This window comes from Bos taurus, chromosome 5, assembly GCF_002263795.3.
Source record: "Bos taurus isolate L1 Dominette 01449 registration number 42190680 breed Hereford chromosome 5, ARS-UCD2.0, whole genome shotgun sequence".
NCBI classification, from domain to species: Eukaryota; Metazoa; Chordata; class Mammalia; order Artiodactyla; family Bovidae; genus Bos; species Bos taurus.
Genome location: NC_037332.1, coordinates 56,379,272 through 56,400,760, shown reverse-complemented (window position 1 = coordinate 56,400,760; position 21,489 = coordinate 56,379,272). Strand labels below are relative to the sequence as shown.

At 48.4% G+C, this 21,489-nt stretch overlaps 1 protein-coding gene across 3 annotated transcripts in view; it reads right to left on the bottom strand.

The window, feature by feature from the left end:
• Window positions 1-21,489, bottom strand: part of MYO1A (myosin IA) — a 29,065-nt gene that overhangs the window by 5,375 nt on the left and 2,201 nt on the right. The window contains 22 exon segments of one of the 3 annotated variants that reach the window (NM_174395.3): window positions 2,696-2,770; window positions 3,423-3,491; window positions 3,600-3,749; window positions 4,211-4,304; window positions 4,567-4,767; window positions 5,336-5,562; window positions 5,736-5,936; window positions 6,130-6,192; window positions 8,156-8,260; window positions 8,418-8,483; window positions 10,245-10,331; window positions 10,411-10,529; window positions 11,006-11,153; window positions 11,271-11,374; window positions 16,871-16,969; window positions 17,170-17,233; window positions 17,369-17,415; window positions 17,605-17,709; window positions 17,906-18,000; window positions 18,256-18,371; window positions 18,475-18,653; window positions 20,400-20,615. In NM_174395.3, the coding sequence (NP_776820.1) occupies window positions 2,696-2,770; window positions 3,423-3,491; window positions 3,600-3,749; window positions 4,211-4,304; window positions 4,567-4,767; window positions 5,336-5,562; window positions 5,736-5,936; window positions 6,130-6,192; window positions 8,156-8,260; window positions 8,418-8,483; window positions 10,245-10,331; window positions 10,411-10,529; window positions 11,006-11,153; window positions 11,271-11,374; window positions 16,871-16,969; window positions 17,170-17,233; window positions 17,369-17,415; window positions 17,605-17,709; window positions 17,906-18,000; window positions 18,256-18,371; window positions 18,475-18,588 (2,349 nt within the window). In that variant the 5' untranslated portion in view covers window positions 18,589-18,653; window positions 20,400-20,615. 3 annotated transcript variants of the gene reach the window in all.

Below are 21,489 nucleotides of genomic sequence, written 5' to 3'. Positions count from 1 at the left end.
ACCAATTGGTGGGGAGCTTCTGAGGTTTCTCTTTTCATTTTCTTAAATCTAGAAAGTTCCACTTTTCCCTATGTGTCTCTTTTGCCCCCAGGTCTACCCAGAGTCATGGATGCCTGGGTCACCCTGGCCTCTTTGTGTGTGGTGGGGGTGCAAAGGGAGGAAGGAGAGGGGAACAGGCATAGGTGGTGGTTAACTAGAATCAAATAGTTGATATCCCAGCTCTTACCACACACAGCTGTGAAATGCCTACAAGTTATTCAACCTCTCAGGGCCTCTTCGTTTAGTCGCTAAGTCATGTTGAACTCTTGCGACCCCATGGACTGTGACCTGCCAGGCTTCTCTGTCCATGCGATTCTCCAGGCAAGAATACTGGAGTGGGTTGCCATTTCCTTCTACAGGGGATCTCCCCAACCCAGGGATCGAACCCAGATCTTCTGCATTGCAAGCAGTTTTTTAACTGACTGAGCTATAAGGGTAGCCCCCTCTCTGGGCCTTAGTGTTTAACAATAAAATGGGTTTACTTTAAAGGAACATATACTTTGAATGGGCTTCCCAGGTGGCACTAGTGGTAAGAACCCACCTGCCAATTCAGGAAACATAAGAGATACAGGTTCAATCCCTGGGTCAGGAAGATCCCCTGGAGGAGGGCACGGCAACCCACTCCAGTATTCTTGCCTGGAGAATCCTATGGACAGAGGAGCCTGGCGGGCTACAGTCCATAGGGATGCAAAGAGCAGGGCACTACTGAAGTGACTTAGCATGCATACTTTGAATAAAAATTCTCTGGGCGAATTTAACTAACCTAGGTGAGAAAACCAACTGAAAGTGAAAGTCAGTCGGTCATTTCTGACTCTCTCCGACCCCATGGACTATACAGTCCATGGAATTCTCCAGACCAGAATACTGGAGTGGGTAGCCTTTCCCTTCTCCAGGGGATCTTCAGGTGCTGTTTAATTGTAAATAGATTGATATAAGATTGGACCAATACTTGATACGTACAATTTTAGTATGTAAGGTTTTTGTGCTTTTAAAAAAAAAAATGTTCAATAAATTAATTAAAAATAGAATAAAATGGGGGAAAGGTGAGGACCTACCTCACAGGGTTGTTGAAATCATTCAAGTTAATGCTTGTAAAGGGCTTAGCTCATAGTTAAGGGATCAAAAAAAATAGGTATTAACATTAGTAGCATTGGCTAAGTAGTTAAGTATAGGCAAGGTAATGAATGGCCTAGTCAGAAACACTGGGGCAATCAGTGCCCAGTGGCCCCCTGCGAGCAGACTTCCATAGTGGGTTTGATTTATTGAAATGCTGGTTTAAACCCAGCAGCTCCTGTGGTGACATTCTGCAGATGCCTGATAATACGCAGGTGAGAGTGAAGGTAGATGAGAGGTCAGTCAGGTGATAAGAGCAAAATCAGATTACAGGCTCAGGTGTGCAGCAGGAAAGCACGTACTCTGGTGAGGCAGACACACTGGAGCCTGCCTGAGGAGAGCCCGGCAACGGAAGAGGCCCAGGAGGAAGACGACGGAGCTTCCCTGAGAGAGGGTGGAGGACACAGTGAAGACTCAGGGAGGTGAGGAGGAGGCCCAGAGCCCCGATCCCTCAACTCAGCCAAGGGAACAGAGAGGAGCACCAGTGACTGCATCTCAAGTCTCTGTGAGCAAAGTCAGTAAGAGTCCTAACAACCGACAATGATCAAAGCAACCGAGGTCCGTTCAGAGTCACTCCAGCCCTCTGTCCAAAATTGCCTGCTCTTCTCTCTGGTATTTCCCAAGGTCTCACTGGAAGTCCTGCTCCCCCCGTCTGGTTTCCCTCCAACACTTCTCAGAAGCACCATCACTATTGGAGATATGTCTCTGGCAATCACTCCTCTCTGTCCCCATTTTCCTCTCACTGGAAACTGTTCATAGTTTGAACCTCCAGGCCTGCTCCTGACTTCTTCCTGCTCACCCTGACCTGAGTCTTCTTGAATCAAGATCTTTCCTGAGGTTCACTTCCAGCTTCACCTGCTACAGTGTCCGAAGAGACAGAAGGAAGATACCATTCCTCCACCATCACCCCCTCAACCCTAAAGTGAATTTCGGGAGGTTGGGTTACTTAACCCTATGTGTGTCTTCTCTCTGCTCTTCCATGAGGCTCAGACTCTTCAACTCTCATTAACCACCCCGCCCCAGTCTCTTCTCCAGCCTGTTCACTATGGACTAGTCAGTGGATGTGCTGGGACCCCTTCCTGCCACAGGTTGCTGCAGTGTCCATTCACGCCAAAACATGCTCTGATTCTATTCCTGGGTCCTGAGCACTGGGGTCCTCCTCCTACAGCCCTATCCCCTCACAGACAGAGCTGAAGGGCTTCCCAGGTGGCTCAGTGGTAAAGAATCCACCTGCCAAGCAGGAGACTCAGGTTCTATCCCTGGGTCAGGAAGATCCCCTGGAGAAGGAAATAACAACCCACTCCAGTAATCTTGCCTGGGAAATCCCATGGACAGAGGAGCCTAGTGGGGTATAGTCCATGGGGTTGCAAAGAGTCAGACAGGACTTAGCAACTAAACAGCAGCAGCAGCAGCAGCAGCAGACAGAGGAGGCTCTTGGGGAAAGCTTCAGATTACCTCATCTTGAGCCCCACACACTTCCTCTTCCCCAGCCTGTCCCTCCCTCCTCAATGCCCTGTTTCCTTCCTCAGCCCCCACCACTTACCATGCTCTTGTAGATGAAATTTGACAAGATGAGGGCAGCCCCTGATCGGAAGTACTTTCGATAATTCTTTCGGGCCTGGCAAGGACAAACAAGAAAGGAGCCAAAGTAAAGATAGTAAGTTCTACCTGGAAGATAGAAGACAGGCTGAGAAGAGGTTCTATTCTTCAATCACACAAAGAACAGAGTAAGGTAAAGAGCTGAGACTCTAACTGGAGGGAGAGAGTGAAGTCAGACAAGTGGGCAACCAGGAGGACACTCAGAGCAGAAGGCAGAGCTAAGTCAGAAACACACCCAGGTATGTGTTCAGATCTCCCCAAGATGCATCCACGCTCCTGGACACACACAGAGTAGACCCAGAAACACGCCCAGACACAGACGTGCGGTCACACAGAGATGTGTCCTGGATTCGGGCAGGACCTGCTCTCTGCTACTCTTCCCCTGCCACCCCTGGGCTTCCCGGGGTGCCCACCTGCCAACGCAGGAGATGTTGTGGTTTCAGCCCCTGGGTAGGGAAGATCCCCTGGAGAAGGGCATGGCAACCCACTAGAGTATGCTTACCCGGAGAATCCCCATGGACAGAGGAGCCTGGTGGGCTAGAGTCCATAAGGTCTTAAAGAGTCGAACATGACTCAGTGACTTGGCACACACACATTCTTCCCCCCACCCCAGCAGCAGCTGGCACAAGGAGCCACGTGTGGGGATGAAACTCTTCTCCCCTCCCTATTACCTTCCACCCTCTCACAAAAGCCTGGATCAACAACGCTGATGCCTTCATCTTCCTGTAGTGTTTCTTTTGCTGTAGAAACAATAAGCCTGTTAGAGAAGCTCCACCTCCCGAACCACCTCTCTACTTCCTGCTCTCATATCAGAGTGAGGGGGATAGAACTTCAGGGATAACTGGTACCATGTTGCCCCGAAACCAAGAGGATATGACGATCTGACTCTTGCGCATCAGCTGGTAGTGGGTGCGGCAGCGCCAGCCTCGGTATGTCTTCTGTATGAGCGTGGCCAACTGCTGGAGTCGAAGGCGCCTCTGCTCTTCCAAGTAGAAAAGCTGTAGAGGGGTGCAGAGGGGCACAGAGAGGCTGGCCTGGGGGGAACCCATGGCACCAATGGCTTCCCTGTCAGTGTTTTATTTAATCATTACTTTGTCCTCTTAGTTTCCTCATCTATGCAACCATTCATTTAATTATCCACACATCCATGAGCCCTAACTCTTGAGCAGGCACTGCACTAGGACTTGGACACTCAGACTAATGACTCTCGAGGAGCCCTGCTTCAGGTAGAGGTGCTCAGACCAGCAAGGCAAGCACACCTAACTTCCGGGGCCCAGGGCAGGTGGGCTGGGGCCCCAAGGGGTCAGTTCCCAGGGATACAACCCCTGCAGAAAGACGTCCTCACACACTATCCTTTCCAGGTTCTAGAAGCTCCCCTCACCCAGCCTCTCACTCAGGTGGGCTCTCCAACTCTTCCACCGTCCAGCCCCACCAAACACAAGTGCCCCCTGCAACTCACAGTCTTGGGGCTTCTGATGAAGATCTTTGTCTTCCCAAAGGCCAGCTCCTCTGAGGACATGCTCAGCTCCCCCAGGACCTTCTCGACCCCCTCCCTGCCGAGTCAGGTGAAGAAAGCTGTCCAGGGGCATCCCAGGGGAGGGGCCTCTCCCAGTTTTCCTCTACCTCTTCTAAGAGGGGAGAAGAGCTCAGGGCTCAATAGACTTCAGAGCCTCTGAAAAGCCATCATTCAATTCATGTCCCCCAGTAGCCATTCACCAAACTCCAGTGATGCCCATGGTACCGCCTGAGGGGTCTCCTCCCCACAGGTTCCTTGCACTGCCCCTCCCTGCCCCCCAGTCTCCCACTGAATCTTACTGGTCTCCACCATTCCAGCGTGGCCAAGTGCTCCGGCTCAGCAATCGGTACCTTTCCAGGAAGGACCCGTAGGCCTGGCGGTAGGCGTAGCCTGCCCGTCGCACCCGCACATTCTCCAGCAGCCCCAGGTACTGAGCCTGGACACTTACCAGCTCAAAAGAGAAGTGACCTCGCTGCTGATGCTCATTGGGCTTTATACACCTGATGAGAGGTAGGGCAAGGCCCAGGCTTCAGGAGCTTCACCCTTGCTAGCGTCGCCCATCCTAGTCTCTACACCCCTTGTGCTTGTGCTATGTTGCTTCAGTCCTGTCTGACTCTTTGCAACCCCATGGACTGTGGCCCACCAGCCTCCTCTGTCCATGGGATTCTCCAGGCAAGAATACTGGAGTGGGTTGCCATGCCCTTCTCCAGGGATCTTCCTGACCTAGGGATCAAACCCACATTTCTTTCATCTCCTGCATTGGCAGGTGGGTACTTTACCACTAGTGCCACCTGGGAAGCCCACAGTCCTTAGCTGAAAAATTCCAGAGAAAGCAGGTACACTACCCTTCCCAGTTTCACTCACTAGAGCATGGTCACTACCTGACCACCCTGCTCTCCCCCTTACAGGACATGTGGCTGCTCAGTGGGCTCTGTTTTCTATGAGGAAAGGGTTTCTGGCACCCTTATTCCAGGGAGCCCCCTCCCCACATGGACACGTTCTACCATGCATGGACCCTGTTCATGTCATCACAAATCAGCATGTTCCCCTATGTGCCCAGCATGTCACCTGATGTAGTTGGGGTTCTTGGAATATAGGTTCTTCATGAGAGTGGTCACAGAACTCTTGAACTGGGCCCCAGCAGTTGGGGGGCGTTTGAGAGATGCCTGTTTTGGATCACCCTCAGGAAACAAGGACCGAAGGAGCGGGTGCCGGGCCTTCCACATGGCCTGGGACAAGTCTCGGAAGAGTAGGTCATTGTTCTTGTCAATGAAGCTGTTCACATTGTAGGTCACCTGTACAGGAACAGCACTTGGTCTGGAGCATCCGCCATACTGTCTGTCATGCACTTGGCTCTCCCAGTCTCACTGTGAAGTGTTCCTGGTTCCCATCTTCCCCCAGTGCCTCCCCCATTGTCTTCAGTCTGTGCCCAGACCCTAATCTTCACCATCCAGGCGCATCACATCACCTTGCCTGCATAGTGGCAGATGCGGAAGCAGCTGAGGCCCATGCTGTGGTCATACTGGCGCTGGGCATTCTGGGTAACTTTGCTCTCATAGTGGCTGTGCTTGGAGAAGAGCTGGTTCAGCTTTGCTAGGAAGGTGGAGTCACTGACCACCCCAGGCCGCAGGCACTCCTCATCCAGCATGGCCAGGATGCCTCGCTGATTCTGGCCAGGGGAACAAAAACAGCCCAACCTAGACCTTGCCCTTCAAGATGTCTACACCTCACTGCTGCCCCTCTGCCCCCTCATCCTTTGCCTTCCTTACCATCCTTATCAAGTAGGGTGGGAGGGGGAGAGAGAGACAGGGGAAGGGTGTTCAAGCAGTCTGGAGCAGGAGGTCCCAGAGAGAAGAACTTACATGCTCAATGAGGTTACAGATAATGCCATTATCAAAGTATTCCACCTTCACCCATGGTATGCCCTGGCAAGGGGAGACATGAAAAATTACATGCAGCAGGTCCAAGATGAGACTTCAAAGACCCCACCAGAACCAGGCCCCCTTTCATCCACCCCACCAAGGACCATCAGAAAGCCCTATAGTTCAGAGGGTCCTTGGTGTGGTTTCTATTATACCCTCACCCCTCCAGGGTTGATGGAGAATTTGTGGGGTGGGTGGACAGATGTCTGGGAGGACCCAGAGCAGTTGTGAGAGGGGGTCAGACAGTGTAGAGAGCCCCGGGGGTGCTGTAGGTTGGGAAGGGAAGAGTAATATGTTAGGTAAAAACTGGGACAGGAATCACCCTACTGTGGAAGGGGGAAAGGATCCCTGAGTATGTGGAAGAGCAAATCGCCATACCACTCTGGCAACAAACCATAGAACAAAAGCACTTAAGTAAACCAAAGGCTTATTATCAAACAACAAAGCTGATTTGACACATCTTCAAAGACCTGCATCAGTGAAACTCAAGTGTTCAAGTCACTGAGAGGGCTTGTTAAAACACAGGCTTCTGGGTCTCAGCCCCAGTTTCTGAGTTGGCAAGCCTGGGACAGGACCTGTGAACTTGTCTTTCTCATATGTACCCAGGGGCCACTGCTGCTCCTGGCTCAGGACTACACTTTCACAACCACTGACCCACATGATACATTGGGGCTGTATAATTTGTTTCTTAAAAAGCAAGAATGGTATAGAAGCAGAGGACCAAAAGACCATGAATCAGTCATTTAGAGATTTGCTGGGCATCAGGCCTACAGACAGGTCCTGACCACCCAAGGGCCAGACCTCCCCAGTTTGGGCCACTCCCAAGTGTGGTTGGGGAACACAAGCCTTTCTCTTCTTCTTCCCTCACAGGTCTTTAGGGAATACAGAGTGGAATTAAGTAAAGTTGCCCTCCCGCTTCATCCCCCAAATACCTCTCCCAACTGGTTAAATGAATGAGGATATCCTTACAATCCTAGGCAGCTGTAGAGAAGCATCTTTATGAACTGATATAGAAAGGTCTCTTGTTAACTGGTAAAAGCAAGATGCAGAATGGAGTGTATTTGTGGCCACTTGAATAAATATTGTGGGAAAATGTATTTACAGATTTGCTGCAGAAGGAGGCTGACTTCAGTTGCCTCTGGATGGGAGGGAGAACTAAAAGGGGGTGGGAGGAAGACTTCTTTATACACCTTTTTAAGCTTTTTGAATCTGGAAGCATGGATGAGATTTATCTACTTGATAATATAAGTTCTTAAAGTCAAAACATACAAAAGTTAAAAAAACCTTTGAGTCGTGACCACATTGCCTGAAATGCTGCCACAGCAGGTTCCTGAATTCACAAGGAACATCCCTGGGAGGGCTTTGATGAGTGAGACACAGCCATTCACACCTTGGAGTGAATTAGCTCCATCAGAGAGCTTTTCTAACACTTAGCCATAGAAAAATGGGGACCAGGGGAAGGAGTGTGGAAATTTTGAGCCACAGGGCACTTATAATGAGGAAGTCTGGGATCGGAGTGCTACAAAAGACGACAGCGACATCAGTCCAGCCTGGAGGAGACAAAGGATTCTGATGTCAGGGAAGGGCACCAAAAGGGATGAGTAGGGTGGCAAGCCTAGGAAAAATGCCCCTTCTAAATGCGGCTTCCAGTCCGCCCTGGGCCAACCACAGCTGTCACTTCACTTCTGTCAGGACTCTTTCCCACTCCCACCTACCCCCGACACCCTTCCATCAATCTGCCCCCTTCCTCGCCCGGCCTGTGGTGGAAGGATGGGGAACTGGGGGTGGAGAGCAGAGAGTTAGGGCTTCTTGGTAATGCTGGCATATTCAGCTGTGCAAGGGAAACTTTCTGTCCTTAGTGTTCCCATCTGGGGACAATTGAGAGGAAATTGTGACAAAGGAGGAAAAGGTCTGGCATATGCCTTACATCATCTGAGAGAAAGGCAAGCAGGAAGGCTTCGTTTACCTCTCTCTTATACTCTTCTTGCTCCTCTTTCAGTGTCATCTCTATGAACACCTGCTGTAGCTTCTCATTGCAGTAGTTGATCACAAATTGCTCAAAGCTATTATCCTGAGGTGGGTACACAGGTTAGAGAGAGAGAGAGAGCAGCTCAGCACAAAACACTTCCTCCATTTCAGCCTGACCTCCCCTCTCCCATACCCCGCTTCGAGCTTGCCACCCCTCACCCCCAGGAAGCAGGGTGCTAAGGTTGCTGGAGCTCTCTCACCTCTAATATTTCAAAGCCATAGATATCCAGAACCCCCATGACCTTCCTCTTCTCCCCAGTACCTACCTGAAGAGGAGGAAAAGATACATCTGAGGACCAGCCCTCTGCACATGTGGCTAGACCCCTCTGGATGGATGAGAGTGAAGCAGGGGGCAGACAGCACTTGAGTGAACTTGACCATGCTGGAGAGGAATTGGGGTGATTTCATGCTCCCTCTTCCTCTATAGGCTGAAGAACCAGCCAAGAGGGAGGAAAGGAGGGAAGGGAAGATGCAAATAGATTTCAGGAAAATGCTCCCATGGCACAACGTAGAAAAACATTAAAATCTCAGGAAAATAACCATCCCTTATATGTGTAGAGCATTTTACCAAAAAAAAAATCCTAAGATCTTGTTTCATTAATCTGTATATCCCTATAAGGTGTGTTGATTCCCTTTCTACAGATGAAAAAAATCAACTTCAAAAGAGCTAAGAGACTTCCCTGGTCCAGGGGTTGAGACTCCATGCTTCACTGCAAGGCGTGCAGGTTCAATACCCGCAGGGGCAGGAGGGTGGAGGGGAGAACCAGCGGGGCTAAAATCCCACATGCTGCACAGTGTAGCCAAAAAAACAAAAAACTGCCAAAAGAGTTAAGCATTTGCCCAAATCTAGATTCAAATACTATTTTACCCTGCTGCCTTCCAGTAATAGTTTCTAAATTGATGGCACTTTCACATATGTAATTTTTAAACAATAGCTCTATTTTGGCCTAATTTGTACACCATAAAATTTACCCTTTAAATGTACACAATTTGGTGATGTGGTTGCTTTTTGTTAGTATATTCAAAAAGTGTACAACCATCACCGCTAAATTCCAGAGTATTTTCATTACCCCCAAATGAAATGCTGTACATGGACCCATTGGCAGTCACTCCCTATTCCTCTGGTAACCATGGACCTACTCCCCATCCCTATGGATTTGCCTATTCTGGACATTTTATATAAATGGAATCACATAAAATGTAGCTTTTTGGGTCTGGCTTCTTTCACTCAACATGTTTCCCAACTTCATCTATGTTGAGCTTGTATCAGTACCTCATGCCTTTTTATAGCCAAATAATATACCACTGTATGGATACACCACATTTTGTTTATCCATTCATCAGATGGATAAACAATGTGCATTTAGGTTGTGTCCACTTCTTGGCTATTATGAATAATACCCCTATGAATATTCATGCACAAGCTTTTATGTGGACATGTTTTCCATTCTCTTGGATATATACCTAGGAGTAGAATTCCTGGATTATATGGTAATCACGTACACAAAGTTATCTGATCATCACTGATGGTTTAGTTGCTAAGTCGTGTCTGATTCTTGCGGCCCCATGGGCTGTAGCCCGCTAGGCTCCTTTGTCCGTAGGATTTACCAGGCAAGAACACTGGAGTGAGTTGCCATTTCTTTCTCCAGGGAATCTTCCCTACCCGGGGATCAAACCCAGGTCTCCTGCACCGCAGGCAGATTCTTTACCGACTGAGCTACCACGGAAGCACTAAATTTAGTGATCCTCACTAAATCCTGGGAAATACGTAAATGTTAGTGTCTTGTTTCCCAAATCAGGAAACTGAGGCTCAGAATCTTTGTGCAGCTGAAAAGACCAGGCAGCTGATAGAGAATCCAGATAGTTGAATTTAAAAAAAAAAAAAAAAAGATGTATTTCCAAAACAACACAGATTCAAAAATAAGTGGATAAAAGAAAACACGCTACCATTCTTCCTCTGTTCATCTCAGAACCCAAGGCACAGGGCAGGCAGAGGAGATCATTGAGGAAGGAGGGAAATCTCTCACCTTGATACTCTCATTGATTCGATTCACTAACCAGTTGAAAAGGCGGCTGTAGATGTTCTTAGCCAGAGCATCCCGGGCATACTGAGCCTGGAGGGTGGGGCTGCTGGTTAGTGTGACAGCCGTAGAACAGACTCAGAACCCAGCCTCCTCCCTGAGAGACCCTCACCTGGATGACATTCAGTGTGGTGACCACCTTTTCTTTGGCTGTTTCCATGGTTCTTGAGCACAAAGCTCTCTCTAGTTCCACTGAATTCAAACCCACCAATTCCCCAATTTCTTGAACACCTGGGAGTGATGAGGAAATACAACATGGCCTGAGAGAGGGTTTACTCCCAGGGGAGGAGGGAGGGTTGATACATGAAACTGCTTGGGGGCCTGCTGTTCCCGAGTCTTTCTGGGAAAGTCCTTACAGCCCATCCAGAATATGGCCTTGGAGGAACATCTGGGGAGGAGGAGGAGAGAAGGGAGATCTTGACACTTTGCATGTATCATCTCCTTTAATATGAGAATCTCCTGAAATGAGTGTAATTGTCCCCATTTTTGCAAAGAATCCACTGAGAATTCAGAGTCCCAGAAGCAAGGTCTATGGAACATCCCACTTCATTCCAATGTGTCTCACAGGATATTCTGAATGAGTATGTTTGGGGAGGAACTTCTGAGCGGGCAGAGGGGGACTTAGTCAGAGTGAAGTCTATTATGCTGAAGACGGTGGGAGAACAGAAATTGCAGTAGGAGATTTAGGGAGCTGATTGGGTACAGACCTCTCCCATCACGGATGCCACTTGCTGGCACCCCATTGGCCTGGAACTCGTTGATCAGTTCCACGTTCCCCAGCTTCAGCACCAGGGCCGCTACCTCTAGCACCTGCCGAATCTCCTCGTCAGAGAAGCCAATCACAGTCATCGCACTCTAGGGAAGAAAGGAGAATCGGAAGCTGAACTTCATGCCAGTCCAATGCCTGTCTCCCTTCCCAAAACCAGAGCCTGGACTCAGGGCATGGCCTAATGGCTCATCCTGGGTACCCACCTGGAGGACCTTGAAGTTGGCATCATCATCCATGCCATCCACCCTGGACGTGTCCGGGTTCAGGTAGGCATAGCCACCTGTGTCCCGCTCAAGCTTCAGGGCCTCTGCAAGGACCAGCATGAGGGAAAAGGGTCAGTACGTGGGCTCTCTGAGTCCTCCAACCTTGACCCTCATGGACCTTGCTCTAGGTTGGTTCATTCATTTATTCAGAGGAGCCATTTTTGTTTTAGGTTCTTCCTGTGTAGTCTTTGTGTTGGGATCATTATTTCTTATGATTATAGACTACTACTTTTTTAAGTTGTATCTAGGGTTTGCAAGTGAAAGTCACTCAGTCATGTCCAACTCTTCACAATTCCATGGACTATACAGTCCACGGAATTCTCCAGGCCAGAATACTGGAGTGGGTAGCCTTTCCCTTCTCCAGGGGATCTTCCCACACCAGGGATCAAACCAGGGTCTCCTGCATTGCAGGCGGATTCTTTACTAGCTGAGCTACGAGGGAAGTGGTGTTCATAATTCTTGAGGTTTTCCCCAACTTTTATGAAAGAAAACCCTCATTCTACTCTTCTCTCCACCCTCAGGGTTCTAAACAATAAAACCAGAAAAGCAATCCTTCCATGCTGTTCAGTTCTCAGTGGTTCTGGGAGAACAAAGGCGAGGAAAGAAGGGTGAGCACCTATCTCCCACCCACCCCCAGCCTTCACACATTGCCCATTGCCCAGGTTGGGGCATTCATTATTTGTTCACAAAACACCAACCAAGTGGCAGACACTATATTCCCCAAACCAGACCCCATTTTGGAAGGTTTTCTCAGATTGGGGCTGAGCCAAATGGCTCTCCTGTGTTCCACATGGTGCATCCCTACCCTAGACTACATCTCGTGGATTAGGTTTTGGGTTTTTTTTCCTGTTCCTCTTACCAATGAACAGCTTGTGTGTTGGGATTGTGTTTTTCATCTTCATATTCTGCATGCCTGACTGGCATACAAAACTTTCTTATAAAAAATGATTCAAGGGAATGGACAAAGCCATTCACTGAGATGGGAAGGAATGAGTTAATCATAGAGCTTGAATAGTATCAGTTATCTGTTACTCAAAAGATCTGAGAATTAGAGAGTGACTGTCAAAGTAGAGTTTAATGGCAGCTTCCCCTGAGACAAAAATTTTGAAACAGGAGGCTGATAAAGAGGGGTGTCTGGAAGGAGAATGAGTCAGAAAGGCACTGGGATGATGACACCAGGAAGGGAGGCCCCATCCGGACTCAAACCAATGAGCAAGAATCAGCCAGAGCAAGACTCCAGTGTCTGATTCATACAAATTGAATACAATCAAGACTATTAAGCCAGGAGGGAAGATGATACCTGTGGGGGTTCTTAAACCATAGAGATCTCCAGGAGGGTGAAAGGAGGCAGGCACAAGTCCAGCACAGAATAACAAGAAATCAAAGCCATAAGTTCTTAGGCATCAGATATCCACAGTGCCCACAGCCAGAGGTGGGATTTAGAGAGGAAACTGGCAGGGCTTAAAGTCCCATCAGACCCTGCAGTAAGGCCCAGCCAGCATCAGGCTGAGACGGTCTTTTCCCTAAGAAAAATCATGGTGCTCCATGACTTCTGCACCTATAGCCAACTGCACAGCATATTGGCAACAGTCACACTGCACTGTGATGTATCTGCTCACATATGTGCCACCCCTAGAAGAAGACTTCTTCAAGGACAAGGTCCATGTCTTACTCAACTCTGTATCCTTAGAAGCTAGCAGGATATTCAAGTATAGTAGATGTTCAAGAGGTGTTTGATGAATGAATGAATGGAACCTCCACAGAAGAAAAAACCAAGGACAAGATCATGAGTGAGACAGATATAGACCCAAAACAACTTCAACTAGAGCTCATTGGAAGTCCTTGAATACTTGTAACATCCTGTCCAATCTCCTGTTGAGCTATGGATAAAGTCCCTTGAATTAAAGGTAGAAAAGCATGGCAGATGGAAATAAGTGTTCTGTTTTTGAAGCCAGCTTGGGGGAAAAAAGGAGATTTAGTCGCTAAATCATGTCTGACTCTCTGCAGACCCCTTGGATTGTAGCCTGCTGGGCTCCTCTGTCCATGCAATTTCCCAGGCAAGAACACTGGAGTGGATTTTCATTTCCTTCTCCAGGGAATCTTCCTGACCCAGGGACTGAACCTCTGTCTTTTGCATCTCCTGCATTGGCAGGCGGGTTCTTTACCACTAGCACAACCCAAGAAGCCAGGACGGGTCATGGTGGAGTGTTCTGACAAAATGTGGTCCACTGGATAAGGGAATGGCAAACAACATTCTTGCTTTGAGAACCCCATGAATAGTATGAAAAGCCAAAAAGATACGAAACTGAAAGATGAACTCCCCAGGTCGGTAGGTGCTCAATATGCTACTGGAAAAGAGTGGAGAAATAACTCCAGAAAGAATGAAGAGATGGACCCAAAACAAAAACAACACCCAGTTGTTGATGTGACTGGTGATAGAAGTAAAGTCCAATGCTGTAAAGAGGAATATTGCATAGAAATCTGAAATGTTAGGTCCATGAATCAAGGTAAATTAGAAGTGGTCAAACAGGAGATGGCAAGAGTGAACATTAACATTTTTATGAATCAGTGAACTAAAATGGACTGGAATGGGCGAATTTAACTCAGATGACCATTATATCTACTACTGTGGGCAAGAATCTCTTAGAAGAAATGGAGTAGCCCTCATAGTCAACAAAAGAGTCTGAAATGCAGTTCTTGGGTTCAATCTCAAAAACAACAGAATGACCTCTGTTCGTTTCCAAGGCAAACCATTGATATCACAGTAATCCAAGTCTATGTCCAGTAACGCTGAAGAAGCTGAAGTTGAATGGTTCTATGAAGACTTTCTAGAACTAACACCCAAAAAAGATGTTCTTTTCATTATAGGGGACTGGAATGCAAAACTAGGAAGCCAAGAAACACCTGGAGTAACAAGCAAATTTGGCCTTGGATACAGAATGAAGCAGGGCAAAGGCTAACAGAGTTTTGCCAAGAGAAATCACTGGTCATAGAAAACACCCTCTTCCAACAACACAAGAGAAGACTCTACACATGGACACCACCAGATGGTCAATACCGAAATCAGATTGATTATATTCTTTGCAGGCAAAGTTGGAGAAGCTCTATACAGTCAGCAAAAACAAGACCAGGAGCTGACTGTGGCTCAGATCATGAACTTCTTATTGCCAAATTCAGACTTATATTGAAGAAAGTAGGGGAAACCACTAGACCATTCAGGTATGACCTAAATAAAATCCCTTATGATTATGCAGTGGAAGTGACAAATAGATTCAAAGGATTAGATCTGATAGACAGAATCCCTGAAGAACTATGAATGGAGGTTCGTGACATTGTATAGGAGGCAGTGATCAAGACCGCCCCCAAGAAAAACAAATGCAAAAAGGCAAAATGCTTTTCTGAGGAGGCCTTACAAATAGCTGAGAAAAGAAGAGATGCTAAAGGCAAAGGAGAAAAGGAAAGATATACCCCTTTGAATGCAGAGTTCCAAACAATAGCAAGGAGAGCTCAGAAAGCCTTCCTCAGTGATCAGTGCAAAGCAGTAGAGGAAAACAATGGAATAGGGAAGACTAGATATCTCTTTGAGAAAAGTAGAGATACCAAGGGAACATTTCATGCAAAGATGGGCACAATAAAGGACAGAAATGATATGGACCTAACAGAAGCAGAAGATATTAAGAGGTGGCAAGAATACACAGAAGAACTATACAAAAAAGATCTTCATGACCCAGATAACCACGATGGTGTAATCACTCACCTAGAGGCAGACATCCTGGAATGTGAAGTCAAGAGGGCCTTAGGAAGCATCACTACAAACAAAGCTAGTGGAGGTGATGGAATTCCAGTTCAGCTATTTCAAATCCTAAAAGACGATGCTGTGAAAGTGCTTCACTCAATATGCCAGCAAATTTGGAAAACTCAGCAGTGGCCACATGACTGGAAAAGGTCAGTTTTCACTCCAATTGCAAACAAAGGCAATGCCAAAGAATATTCAAACTACCACACAATTGCACTCATCTCACACGCTAGCAAAGTAACATCCAAAATTCTCCAAGCCAGGCTTCAACAGTACGTGAATCATGAACTTCCAGATGTTCAAGCTGAATTTAGAAAAGGCTGAGGAACCAGAGATCAAATTGCCAACATCTGCTGGATCATCGAAAAGCAAGAGAGTTCCAGAAAAACATCTACTTCTGCTTTATTTTCTAAGCCAAAGCCTTTGACTGTGTGGATCACAACAAAGTGCAGAAAATTCTTCAAGAGACGGGAATACCAGACCACCTTACCTGACTCCTGAGAAATCTGTATGCAGGTCAAGGAGCAACAGTTCTAACAGTTAGAACAATTAAAACAGACTGGTTGCAAATCAGGAAAGGAGTATATCAAAGCTGTATATTGTCACCCTGTTTATTTAACTATATGCAGAGTACATCATGCACAATGCCAGACTGGATGAAGCACAAGCTGGAATCAAGATTTCTGGGAGAAATGTCAATAACCTCAGATAGATGACACCATCCTTATGGCAGAAAGTGAAGAAGAACTAAAGAGTGTCTTGATGAAAGTGAAAGAGGAGAGTGAAAAATTTGGCCTAAAACTCAACATTCAGAAAACTAAGATCATGGCATCCAGTCCCATCACTTTAAGGCAAATAGATGGGGAAACAATGGAAATAGTGAGAGACTTTATTTTGGGGGGCTCTAAAATCACTGTGAATGGTGACTGCAGCCATGAAATAAAAAGATGCTTGCTCCTTGGAAGAAAAGCTATGACCAACCTAGACAGTATATTAAAAAGCAGAGATATTACTTTGCCAACAAATGTCCGTCTAGTTAAAGCTATGGTTTTTCCAGTAGTTATGTATGGATGGGAGAGTTGGACTATAAAGAAAGCCGAGCGCCAAAGAATTGATGCTTTTGAACTATGATGTTGGAGAACACTCTTGAGAGTACCTTGGACTTCAAGGAGATGAAAACAGTCAATCCTAAAGGAAATCAGTCCTGCATATTCTTTGGAAGGACTGATGCTGAAGCTGAAATTCCAATACTTTGGCCACCTCTTGCAAAGAACTGATTCTCTAGAAAAGACCCTGATGCTGAAGATTGAAGGCAGGAGGAAAAGGGGATGACAGAGAATGGGATGGTTGAATGGCATCACCAACTTCATGGACATGAGTTTGAGCAAGCTCTGGGAGTTGGTGAAGGAATGATAGGAAAACCTGGAGTGCTGCAGTCCATGGGGTGGCAAAGAGTCAGGCACTACTGAGTAACTGAACTGAATTGGGGAAAAAGGAATCAAGGCAGTTCAGAGAAGTAAGAGTGGTGAAGAGGTAAGAAGGCTTATTCCTAGACTAAAACCCCAGAAAAGGAAGAGAACACAGAAGTCAAGGGATTTGTTCCCAACAGTGGGTGGGTAAGAATCAGGGTAGACTGCCCTGAGAGTCAAGGGAAGATGGCTTTAGGGATCCAGAGGGGCCAGGGGTTCTGGGGCTTGAATGCAGGCTGAGGATGTTCTGCTGCATGTCGGGTGCTGGCACGTACTCAGTAGCTGTGCGTCTGCTCCCGCCAGGAGCTGATAGAAGATGTGGAAGTTTCTTTCTCCTTCAAGTTGCTTCACCACACGGGATTTCTCAAGCAGATCTGACAGAAAATAAGAAAATAATGTTCTGAGGATCTGGGAGGTACTACAACTTCCCTCTAATTCCATCCTAATCCCTGGTGTTCCCAGTGGTTAGGAAGCCTGTTAGTCTAACTTTCCTCCTTCCTACAGCAGTAGATTAGCAGAAAGGGACACCATGGGGCATGCGGGAGAGGGGGTAAGTGGGACGGGAGACACGTACAGTTTGTGATGACACCACCGAGGGGGAATCCCTTGAAGTCAAACTCAATATCCATGTATTTTCCCTTCAGAGAGCAGAGAGAGAGAGAGACTTGGCTTCTACCTTTCCTTGTCATCCTGTCCAGGAGGCATCTGGGCCATGTTCCTCCCTCTCTAGACCCCACACCCTCTCGTCCAAGGCCAAGGAGATGTTCACTCACAAATCTAGAGGAGTTGTTATTGCGAATGGTCTTGGCATTGCCAAAAGCTGTGGAGATGCGGGGAGAAGGAGTTAGGTGGCTGAGGGCAGAAGGACCCCAGGGACAGGAAGGGGGAAGGTCCTCCAGCCATCAGGGCAGTCTCAGATTTTTCAGGCTGAACACGAACAGTGATCTCGGGAACACGGGGGATGGTAGGGTAGCGGTGGGGTGGAGAGGACAGAGACTGGACTCCTTACCCTCCAGCACTGGGTTTGACTGAAGTAGTTGCTCCTTCACAGAGTTCACCTGCTCCCCTTTCCCACAGACAGCAGCCACGTAAGACATCACTAGCTTACTAGCCTCTGCAAGAGAAACCCCCGTGTGGATCCCCACCGCTGCCCTTAATCTCCCTCATTGCAGCACCTCACACCACTCAGAAAAACCCAGGAAGGAATTTCAGGGGTTGGGGGCAGGACTGGCTCTGTCTTGGAGAGAGACAAGGGGGCAGTTCCAGCAGCAACCCCATGGCTTCCCCGCCCCCCTCACCCGGCGCCTCACCCGTCTTCCCAGCTCCACTCTCGCCGGTAATGAGGATACACTGGTCTCGGTCCCGGTCCCTCAGTGACTGGTATGCCATATTTGCCAGTGCATAGCTTGCAGGGAGGAAGTGGGTGATGACTAGTGTGGGGTCAGTTCAAGACACCGTCTTTCACTCGATCCCCAGACTCATTCGCCCTCCCCACTTGGACCAGACCATGGCAAACAACAGGCCTAGTAAGGGGCCTCCAAAAGGCCAAGGGAGGAAGGGACAGCTGGAGAGCCTCCTTCAGGAGAAAGGATAGAGGAAATGAGGATGTCTCATCATGACGAGCTGGGCCCTGTCACCTTCCCTTGGTCCCTCTACTCACATATGGGGCTTCAGCTCGTAGAAGGTATAGTCCCGGTATTTGGCAACAAACTCCAGGTCATAGATGGGCAGTTGTTGGTAGGGATTCACTGAGACCAACACGTTCCCAATGTAGGTCTGGAGTTGTGGGAGATGACAGAGTGAGCCAGGGTGGGTCTGGGAAAGGCCCGAGAACTCTCTGGCCACACATCCACAGCCAGGGGCACCCATGGGCACTCACATAAATCTCCTTCTTTTCATAGCGCAGCTGGAGGTTCCTGATCAGAGACTCCTGCTCCAGGGGTTCCAGGAGCACAAGGTCCTCCACCCCCACGGAACCTTCCAGAAGGGTCATGTCCAGAGGAGCTATTGGTCCTGGGATCAGTTTGCTGGTATCCGATCAGCTTTCACGGCCAGTAACTATTTAGGGGAGGAAGGCAGAAGGACCTAAGAGAGTCTTCCCCTCCCCCTAGTACTGGCCCTGGAGAGAGCCCCTGGCCAGCTGAAAGAGGCCTCCAGACCAGTCCAAGCTAAGTGTGGAGATTGCAGGGAAGCCAGAGGTGGGAGGGATCCTCTGCTCCCTGAATTAGGGTTGGTGGGAGTGAGGCAGGACCACCTGCCTCCAACCACCAGGGTAAAGAAGGCCCCCAGTAGGTAGCAGTTGGGGGAGCATCCTTGTGCTGCAGGGGAGATGGCTGGGGAGGAAAGGGAAGCAAAGTTCATGCCACAGCCAGGGACTGGAGGCTCCCTCCCTCCAGCACTGAGGCCCTGGCCCAGGTCCAGGTTCCCTGACTCTGTGACCCGTCTCCCTCCCAACTCCTTGCCTCTCACAGCCCATTTCCTCACCAGGCACACCCATACTCACTTCCAAAGTTGCTCCAAAGTTTTCCCTCCCCTCTCACTGTTACAGTGAGATTCAGTTTTTAACTGGGGCCTGGACAAGGTGATGAGCCCCAGGACAGAGGCAGGAGCTCCTCCATTAAAGGCTGGAGTGCCCCAAAGAAAATGAAAATGAGATTTGTTTTCCCCAACAAGCAAGCAGTGGTCGGGAACTTTGGATGTGCCTCCACATCTGTCCCCGTTTTTCGATCTCAATCCCCAATGTTTACATCCACGACGTTAAGCTTCTGGCATGGACTCTGCCCCAGAGAGACACATCTAGCTTTTTAGTAACTGGTGGGGATGAGCAAGGAAGAGCAGAGGGGGAAGGGCTCGGCCCCACACAGTAGGCATATGGTTGCTGCTGCTAAGTCACTTGAGTCGTGTCTGACTCTGTGCGACCCCATAGACGGAAGCCCACTAGGCTCCCCTGTCCCTGGGATTCTCCAGGCAAGAACACTGGAGTGGGTTGCCATTTCCTTCTCCAATGCATGAAAGTGAAAAGTGAAAGTGAAGTCGCTCAGTCGTGTCCGACTCTTAGCGATGCCATGGACTACAGCCTACCAGGCTCCTCCATCCATGGGATTTTCCAGGCAAGAGTACTGGAATGGGGTGCCATTGCCTTCTCCGTGGCATATGGTAGGTGCTCCCTAAGGAGGAAACCCAATCCTCCTCAGTCTTTCTTGTGGGACTGAGCAGGCGGGGTGCCCTGGTGCAGGACAGAACTATTAGTACAATGGTCAATGCCACTCCCTAACAGGAATGAAACAGCCATATCCTCCTCTCCTGCATCGCTGAACCTGAGTGGGGGAAGGGAGGAAAGTCAGAAGAACGGTGGAGCAGAAAGGGAACAGAGGCTGCCTTCTCCCTCCACTTTGCCTCTCCAAGCTCCAGGAAAAGTGAGCACTTATCACTTCCTGTAAAGTCACAACTGAGGGAGCTATGAGAATACTGATTACTGCAGCCAACAGCAATCAGGTGGTAAATACTATGGGCCAGGCAGGCTCTAAAGACTTTACACATACTCATTCATTTGCTGCTTAGAATATCTCCAGGAAGCAGATACTATCATCACCCCACATTTTCTAGATTTGAGAAAAAGTTAAGATTTTAAATAACTTGGCAGGCAAGGTAAGAAGCAGAAGCAGGGCTGGGAAGAAGGCATCTTTGGATTTAGATTTGAAAGGAACGAGAATAAGATTGGTTGGAGGATGGGGGGCAGCGAAGAAGCTCCCACATAGGGCATCCTAAGATATGAAAAGAGGAACAGGTTAAGGCAGGACTCACCCCACGCTGGAACCAGGGTGTAACTTCAATATCAGAGAATGGTAGATGAAATCCTAGTGTGACAGGAAGGGGGCATAGGAGTCCCGGGCCCCAAGGGTGGAGAGGCGTCCTTGTTAGTGGGAGCTGTCCATGGTGTCGGGAAAGACAGGAAAGATTCTGCCCTCCTCTAGCCCGTGTCCACGATTCTGACCTTCCTCTGTCCTGCCTCCTCCAGCCAGGGCTCCCTGTGCCAGTCAAGCCAGGCAAGGCAGAGATGGCTGCTCAGCACAAAGTCCGAGGCTGTTCCTGCTGAGGGTGTGGCTCGCTTAACCCTTCACAGGCCTGCAGCCCCAGAGGGAAATGCTTGGCCACATGAGAAAGCCCCCTCTAGGTAGGAAAGGGTATCTGGCTGGCCTGAGCTGAGGGGTTGAAGCGGAGTTCTGGCTCCATTTCCCCCCAAATTTGGAAATGAGGGCAGAAGGAGCAGACTTTATTGCCAAGGAAAGGCTCTCTTGAAATCAGGAATTTTGTCAGGCTGTGGTGTCTTCTGACCAAAGAAATAGTACCTCCCTCATACTTCTTATATTATTGGGAGCCAGGGCGTATCGGTGACACTATTGGAGGAATAGACAAGAGCCAACAAAAAAGCAGACAAAACCCCCAAGTTTCTCTCCATTTGCCTCCAAGTTAAGGATAACACCCAACGTTGCATTTATTCAGTTTCAGTGAACTCCCAGCTGTGTCATCTCACTGAATTAACCCACCCTGTGAAGTAGGCAGTGCAGAATTACTCCACCAAAAAGGAAAATTAGAGACAAACACAGAGGCTCAAAGAGGTTACACAACGTGCCCTGAGTTCCACAGACAGCATGTGGCAGAATCAGAAACAGAATGGCAGCTTCCTGAGCCTAAGTTGGCCATAGATTCCAGCTTGGGCCAGTTCTGGTATTTCTCTCTGTACTCCTTCTTCTGTGTTAGAATACTGAATAACAGCCTGGGTGCTGTTTCCTGGGCACTAGCTCAGCTGGAAATCACTGCCTCCACTAGACAAAAAGCATATAAAATCCTCTTTGCCACGGGACCTCTTCATCCACCCAGGAAAATTCCTAAA